This window comes from Calonectris borealis, chromosome 3 (genome assembly GCF_964195595.1).
Source record: "Calonectris borealis chromosome 3, bCalBor7.hap1.2, whole genome shotgun sequence".
NCBI classification, from domain to species: Eukaryota; Metazoa; Chordata; class Aves; order Procellariiformes; family Procellariidae; genus Calonectris; species Calonectris borealis.
In genome coordinates, this window is record NC_134314.1 from 89,852,532 (window position 1) to 89,861,037 (window position 8,506).

General features: G+C 38.8%; 1 protein-coding gene across 9 annotated transcripts in view; it reads left to right on the forward strand.

Annotated features, from left to right (window-relative positions):
* The window catches only part of CNST (consortin, connexin sorting protein), a 52,976-nt gene extending 46,096 nt beyond the window's left edge, over nt 1-6,880 (forward strand). For all 9 annotated transcript variants that reach the window (XM_075146582.1, XM_075146583.1, XM_075146590.1 and 6 more), the window contains 2 exons: nt 473-608; nt 1,920-6,880. In XM_075146582.1, the coding sequence (XP_075002683.1) occupies nt 473-608; nt 1,920-2,125 (342 nt within the window). In that variant the 3' untranslated portion in view covers nt 2,126-6,880. The remainder of the gene's footprint in view (nt 1-472; nt 609-1,919) is intronic.
* The last annotated feature ends 1,626 nt before the right edge of the window (nt 6,881-8,506 follow it).

The following is an 8,506-nucleotide window of genomic DNA, read 5'->3' on the forward strand; positions in this document are numbered from 1 at the left end:
CTGGAAAATTAATCTCACAATAAGTGTTTGATAGTCTCTGCGGGATTATATCTTTGGAGAGGCAGCAGCAGTGTGTCATTGACTTCTTATTGCCCTCTGATGATGGTGTTTTTGACACGAACCCTCCTCACCGCTTCCCAACCCATGTGATTTAATAATCTGAGCTTACAAAGGAACTGTTGCAGTGAATGCAAAGCATGATCCAGACAGTAAATGCATGTGTATTTAACTTCAACAGCAATTAAGGGCAAGTAGTGTCAGCATACAGTAGAATGATACTGCAGCTGTCCTGCATGTTAAGGAATTGATGTATTCAAGAAGGAGGTTTCAAAAGTGCTGCAATGTTTAAGAAAAGTAGAGTGGAAACCATTTTTTAACTGTTTAGCTCATTTCCTCCTGAAAGTCATTGTTAAATAGATCTCATGCTTGGATTTCTCACATCTCTTGTGCCACTCGCTGTCTTTCCTGATAGATTGCCCCAGCAGAAGGATTGGTGTCTATACTAAAGAAGAGAGATGACAGGGAAGGGAAAACAATTGCTCAAGTCCAGCAAAGGCAAACAAAGAGAAGAGTGCGATTCCAAGAAATGGAAGACACATTGGATCAAGGTAATTTAACGCTGTTAATTCATGGGTTGCATCCTTGGAGTGCAAATGATGTTGATCTTTTTGCTTACAAAAGCAAAGTGGGCGTTCATTGTACATACTGTTTTGGCTTTTTAAAACTTAATCAAGTAATAACTGAAGGTGATTGATCAAAGATTATTCTATACCAGGTTTGGGTAAGGAGGCTACAGAAGGATATAATAAGTACACTTCTGTTTTAAAGCTTGGTTGAGACTGAAGCCAGAGGTTTTTTCCTCTGGCTGAATGATTTGCGAGTGACATCAAATGCATGCCCTTTCATTAATGTTTAGAGCTTAGAGGTGGGAGAGGAGGTGTAGGCTTTCTCCCTAAATCTAATCTGTGTAGGAAAAGAGTGATGCAAAAGAAACAAGTCTGTTGTGCTGTGTCCACAGGTAGCTTTCCAACCCTTTCTAGTAGACCATGGGATTGGAGGGTGTCAGATTTTAACCTTGCTTTATAATTAAACATCCATATATATATATAGCTGTCGTTAAATTTGGCTAAACACCTTACTGCCTTTTTGATGGGCTAAATAGCCTCATAAGAAATACAATATATTATTTTGCTATGCTTTTCATGGAGTTTAAGATCTCTATTATTCAAACTAAAGATATGTTAAGAAAAATACTTTTGGTTACTAGTGATAGTACTTTCTATATCTACTGTGTGTGCCAGCCACTAAATGGAGATCTTTAATGCTTAAGAGTGTATTAAGTGTGTCTCATACACTGAAAAGAAAATACATTCACTGCCCAAAAGGGAGCTTATCCCATCTTTTATTTTAAATACACAGAATAACTGAGATGTAAAATAACCCTTCACATTAGCCTACCCTGAAGGTTTTGCCTGTATCCTTACAGTCAAAATGTGAGAGTAAACACAAACAGTTCATGGTAGCACAGTCAGTGTCAGTACAAATGAAGCAAGAATGTTTCCATTTGTTTTAGTTTCAAAGCTTTCATTCATTTCAACTATTTCCATGAAATAGGCTTTGGTTGTGCAACATTCTCGTAGTTAAGTGTATTTTGCTTCAGTGTGGAATGACTCTGCAAGTGATATCAGCAAAGACAGGTGCACAGGTTGCAGAAATGGAGCTATATAATTATTTAGGTTTCTGAAAAGACTGGGTAGAGAAACATACAGTTCCTGGTATGTATTATGGTCACTTTGACACGGTGAGCATTATTAAGTGTGTTTACCTCCTGACCCATTCATGGTAAAAACCTATCACAGATTTTCTCACACACGTTCATATCGCTTTGTATATCATCTTTTCTGCTCTTATCTTTACAGATGAAGTAGCTGGTGGCTCCTGTATTTTGCTGATCCTGCTGTGCATAGCAACTGTTTTCCTTAGCATTGGAGGAACTGCATTGTACTGCACCTTTGGTGACATGGAATCCCCTGTGTGTACTGATTTTGCAGCCAACATGGATTTTTATTATACCCAGATATTGCAGCGTATGGAAGAACTTAAACGCTGGATAGCCTTCTCTTAGTTGAAAAGAGCGGAGACAGCAAATTGAGAGCTCACCAATGGTTACTGGAGAGGGTCGAAAAAAATTGTGATTTCAAGTTCTCTAACACTTGCCACCTGCAGGTGACGTGTATTTGATGATGTACTTATACTTTTACTTAGAAATCAAGAAATTCTAGTTTAGCAATCAGGTGGCAAAATGTTCACATCTTAAGCTGTAGCAGTGTGGTATGGGAGAATAAAAAGTTATTCTCTTCACCCTTTTGAGAGTAGGCAAGTAGCTTTTCAACAACTTCAGCAAGTGAAGAAGGAAGAAGAAAATTAACTGTCTTCTATACGCTCTCCCATTGCCACACATTGTGTAAGCAATCTCTGGAAGCTTAGTAAAAGGACAGCTTTAATTTACAGCTGTTTGTGCAAAGGTGTTGCCTCCAGCTATCATGCAATAAGTCTGTGTTTTATGGAAACATTATTTTTCTTCTAAGTCTTAACTATTTTTCTCCATTTTAATTCTCCTGGTGAGCCATGTAATTATTTGAGTGGAGTGAGAAGAGTGCAGCGGCATTCACAGAGCCCTCATTTGGTGATTAACAGGCTGACCCTGTATCTTATAGTTTATGGTAAATATCATGAGTGGGATAAATCTGCTGGCAGATTTCACTAAATTTCCTGGAACTTTACTCCCAGTATTGTGTGGGCTGTTTTAGAAATGGAAGGTTAACAAAAGAAATCATTGGTCTCACTAAACACAGGAACAAAAGTAAGATGTTTAGTAAATTATTCATGTTAAACAGTAAAGTGGCTTTGGCCAATTTTAAAGCACCTGGTAGCAGGTGTGGGGCTAACTGGGTTTTCTGTCCAGCTATGTCACTGACTTGCAGTAACCACTTTGTGCCTCAGCTTCTCCTCCATAAATGGGGAATAATGATCCTTGCCGTTGTGAATATTTATTGCAATTAGGGCTCATGTCTGATTCATCCCAGATGAGTGCACAGGATCACTGAACTGTGTGGCTGCAGCCTCTCTCAATGAGTGAATGCTTATGTAAAGTGGGACTGATCCAACAGAAGAGATTCAGAGGCTCACTGCAGATCTAGCATGTTAGTAGTCCAGGGCACTCGTTCCAGCAGATAAAGCACATTTGCATCTATTTGCCCTGCGGTTCTGAGACGTGTATTGTCAAATCTGTTCTTTTTCTATCAGCGATACAAACAAATGTAACTCAGTTCAAAGAGTCACTTTAAAGGGGTATTTCTATCACCTGGTGCTCAGCCCTCCCTGTGTGGTATGTGAGAGAAACACTGACATGACTGCGAAGGTGAGAATTGGATACACAGGCCTTTGGCCCACACTCTGGTCAAAATGTGGCAACTGTTCTTGCACAGAGCACAATGGCCTAGCCCTGCTGAAGGTGTTAGTGTGAAATGATTCCTTTACACCTCAGGAAACAGCATTTTTGAGGGGTCCACTTCACTCCACTCCATGATTTCCTGCTTACTAACGTTGTATGATGCAGTGTGTTCAGGTTTAGAATATTATTTTGTAAAATACTATGAAATGAAATCTTCAAGATATGCTCAGAATTATAACATTAAATGATTACGCTTTCTGGCATTTGCAAGCAAATTGTCCCTCTAGTGAGCTTGATTGTTCCTAACGCACTGTTATACTTAACGGGTTTTTAAAGTGAAAGTTAAAATCACGTTTTTTTCTAGAATAAATTGCATGTATGATTTCTCTTTTTGTTTTCACTGCGGAGGCTTAGTTTATTTATGCCTTAGGGAGCCTCATGTGCAGCTTTATATTAAACTAGCAAATTTAAAATGCCCAAATTAATGAAAACTTTTGCTTTCAGAATGGAACTTGAGAACGGTCTTTTGGTATATTTTTTGTTTGTTTATCCTCAGAGTATTATAATGCTAATTATAATGGGCTAATCTAAAGGACAAAGGGAAAGACACTTTTGTATTTTAAAGTGTTACTGGCTGGTTCAGTTTATTATTTGAAGTCTGGGTTTGTTTATTTATTTAGTTTTTCTTTTAAAGAGAATCTTAATTTTCTTTTTTGGTAATTTACTCACAGAGTAATTAAAAAGCATGCATTCAGTTAAAATATGTATTTATAGTGACTATGTAGTTAGAACGTATTTTGGGTTTCTGTAACTTTGCATTGTTTCAGGATATTGTTTATTCCTAAAGAGACAACTGTTGATTTCAGCTTAAAAAAATCTTTTTAAGTTTTTGTGCACTTCATCACCAAAAAGATCAAGAGGTATATAGAGAACTATTTATTCAAAAGTATATTGGATATGGAGATCAAAGATCCTCTACTTCTAGGTTCATTTAATTAAAACTATTTTAAAATAATTATTTTATTTAAAACTATAAAGCTATTTAAAGTTAAAGCAATTTTTAACAAGCAGTTCAGTTTAAAATCAGTGGTCCAAATCCTGGTATGTCTGCTTTGTGCTATATCCCCAGCGCAAAGACTCACTAGTATCAGCAGAACTGCCTACAAGAAGATCATGAAGAGGCTGGGCACCACTTTACCAACACGTACCCGATGCAAAATGAGCGGCCAGGCATTCTGTGTAACTCAGCTACCTTACACTTGGGTTGTAACTTGGAGCATCTCTCCAGCCTTCACAACCTATGCCAAGGTACCACACCTGCAAAGTCTCTCAGGATTTGAGGGAGCAGAAGGGGCACATACGCACAAGCTGCCCGGCTCCTGATCTGAGCTGTTCACTCCTCAGTTGCAACCAAGTGGTTGAATCTGGATCTAATTTCTGTTGGCATTCCTTTATAAAAAAGCTGATGGTACTAATTCTTGCTTCGTGTGACAATTTTGTTAGTGCAAATAGTTGGCATGGTCTGTAGTACATTATCAAACTTGCAGCTACCAACGTAACAAAATTTGCTTTGCATTGAACTCCAAAGAGTGTGTGGGTAGGCCTGATGTTGGCCTTCCTGTATGCTCTGTTCTCTTTAGATTGCTAGTGACATTGTTTCCGCCTGGGTGACCTGAGGGGTTAGGATCTTACAGTCAGGTAAATCCAAGGTAAAAGCAATAGTTGATTTGAACAGTTATTCCTCTTGTCTGAGTATTTTAAGGTAAAATAATACTGAGCAACAGCTAAGATTGTTATAAGTAGGAAGAAAACAGAGGAAAAAGGCTCCCTCGCACCTCCCCACTTTGTGCATCTTAAAGCCCTTTGTGTGTAAGTTTTTATTTATTCTGTTTCCTTCCCTGCCAATGTCTTTATGGCTGTTCTGGTTGGCAGTAGGGGAAACATACTACGCCAGCGTAAAACCATTTGTAGTTGGTAGGAAAATTCAGGGAATGGTTTGGTACTTGACAGTAGTTAAAAGTCATTTCTTAAAATATGACTGGATTTCAGGCTGATAGTGTATCTTCAGAGAAGTTGTGGCCACTTAATCACCTGCAGCACTCTACTAGAAACCCCAGTTTATTCTTTGAGCGTAATTATTTTTAAGAGATTCTCGCGATAGAGCAAAACCAACAAGACTTTTGATGTAGATTCAGCATACGCTGCCAGAAAGAGCTTTCTGATGACATAATTAACACCCTCACCCCAAATAGCATAGACTACACCAAGAAAAGCACTGTGCTGTAGTGTAGCCACACTATACTACAGACTTGTTTTCAAAACAGTGTCAGTAAGGAAGCAGATGCTCCACAGCCCAGATATGCCAGCAGAAGTTTGTAATCTAGACACAGGCCATGTTTTAAATTTTTTTCGATATGTTTGCTTTCATACTTGGAAAATGCATAACCCTGGTGACAAGCAGTAGGAAGTAGTCTAACAAAAAGGGAAACTCTTGTTTAGGGTTTTTGGGAGTAAAGGGCAAGCTTGAACTATCAAATAAGCAAAGTAGATTAGAAGTCCAGACTCCTGTGTGACTGGGTACTATTCCACTCAGTAACCTAAAGGGATGTTACCCTTCTAGGAAAACATGTTTGCCTACTTTGTACTGTAATGTAAAACCAAGATCATCTGAAAGGACTAGTAACTATTTGTAATAAATTTAACTTAAGCTTCCTTTAGCAAAAGGAGTAAATAATTGTGTTTGAAACCATCACCCAAGCTTGTAATTTAAATACTGTAGCAAAAAAAATAAAAACTGTCCCAAAGAAAATATATGAACCTTTTTGGTACTGTGATTTCTAAATGTATAAAAAGACTGAGAAGATTTTCTGTGAAATTCAAGTAAATGAGCAGTACCTCCAATAAGAATTTCATGGTCCAACCCAAACCAGAATGGAAAATGAGGATAAAACGGATAAGGTTTGGTTTGGGTTTTGGTGTAATGTAGTTTTCCTCAGTGGGTTGGTTTGTCTTTGCTTTAATAGCTAAACGAAAACCCAGCTTCCTCACAGAGCCTGGTTCCTCTAGACAGGTAGGTTCAAAGTACTAAAATGTTGCCTTACTGCATCGTTCTAAAAAATTGACAGGCAGCAAGTTTCAGAATTGCTAGTAACTGGGTGGGTAACCTGGATAGTGGTCACAGGCCAGTCTGCTCTTTGAGTTCAATTAAATAAATAAATAATAATTTAAAAAAATTCCAACTCAACCCAACTGAGCAGCCTCTGATTTGAACAGGAGCATGCCAACACTACATTTTGCAACATCCCCCCCCCACCCTTGGCTCTTCTCCCAGAAGCCACGGAATGAGGCCAACCAGAATTTTAGACTGCTAAAAAAGTAGTGAAATCCTAAGAGAAAATGAGGCAGTTTTATACATTTTGGGGTTTTTTTGTTATCTTTGTGTTGTTTTCAAGTTGTTCTTCGCAGTCAGAAAAATTGAGAACTGCAATGAAAAAGGAGAAAAAATAAGAGATTTTCATATAACTTCATTGAAACTTGTGAGATAACATCTCACAGCACCAAAGTAAATTATAACATAATATCTGGCAACCTGGAGGTGTGGCCTAAGAGTGGTCTTTATGTGTAGAAGTAAACTGCTGTTATAAACAGTTCTTCTGTAAAGACTGACATCTGGTTTCAGGAAGACAAGCAGCTGATCTTCCACTTCTGAGTCTTCATCTGACTCCTGACCAGGAGCATTGGTAATCTTGAGGAACCTGGATGGGCTTCCAGAACTGGTCAGTAAACTCTTTTGTCCAAAAGACAGGCTTTGCCTTAGGCTTCGGCTTTGTATACACAGCTGTGCTGATTCAGTGCTACTACAGACTGCGTTCACTGAATCTGTCAGTCACTGCTTTCATTCCCTGGTTCTCCTCAACAACCTTCATGTGAACAGTCTCCCATCCTGCCTTTATGAGGAGCTGCTGCAGTTTCTATCCATGTCTTCATCCCAATGAGTCCCCATTTATTCCTTCTGTCTTCCTCCCTCTTTACCATTTCTTTCTCAGTATGAAATAGCATGTGTTCTATCATTCATAGGATCATAAGGCAACTGAGTCAGAAAGGCACTCAGAAAGTCTCTAGTTGAACCTTCTGCTCAAGGCAGGGTCAACTGAGATCAGACCCAATTGCTCAGGTCTTTATCCAGTCAGGTCTTGAAACCCTCCAAGGATGGGACTGCACAACCTCCCTGGACATATTCCACTGCTTGGCTGTCCTCAGGGCGAAAAAGTTCTTTATACCCAGTCTGAACCTCTGTTTCAGTTTGTTGTCTCTCATCTCCTGACATGCACCGCTGTGAAGAGCTTCTTACTAACCTCCTCATAGTTACTGGAAGGCTGCTAGTATGTCCGCCAAAGCTCTCTCTTCTCCAGGCTCAACACTGTTTTCCAGCAGTGTCCTGGTCCTTCTTCCCACTTTCTTGTCCACAGCATCTTGGATAGGGATCCAACATTCTCCTATTAGGGATCCTGTATGCTTCTCCCTTTCGTCTTCCACCTTACATTCTCAAATTCAGTATCAAGATTTTAAAATCAGTAACGAGGCCACAGGCAAAACTGAAATAGCAATGACAACTACTATTACATTAAAAACTGACGATGACACTCACTGATTTGTTACTGTGTAGCAGTGATTTCAAAACTTACGCTGATTCTTGTCCTACTCTTAAACAGCTGGTGTTTGAAGGATCACATGCTGACTTCCATCTGCCTTAATGAAATAATCTAAATATTTTTCTCTAAAATAGCTACCCAAGGAAGCCTAAAGTACTTAACCATAAAGTCCTTTTTTAAAAAAAAAGAAATTTTAAGACATTGCTTCTTTGAGGCTCCTTTGTATCATTTGTGATTTGTATTACTTTGAATTAAATGTCATGGTAATTCTTCCTTGGCATAACGTGAGCCTAGGGTTTACTGCATTCAGTAATGTCCAAAAATTGTGGTCATCTCTTGAAGAAAATTATGATAGGGAGTAGATGTGTGCTGTTTTACAGAGTTGCTCTGTGACAGCTAA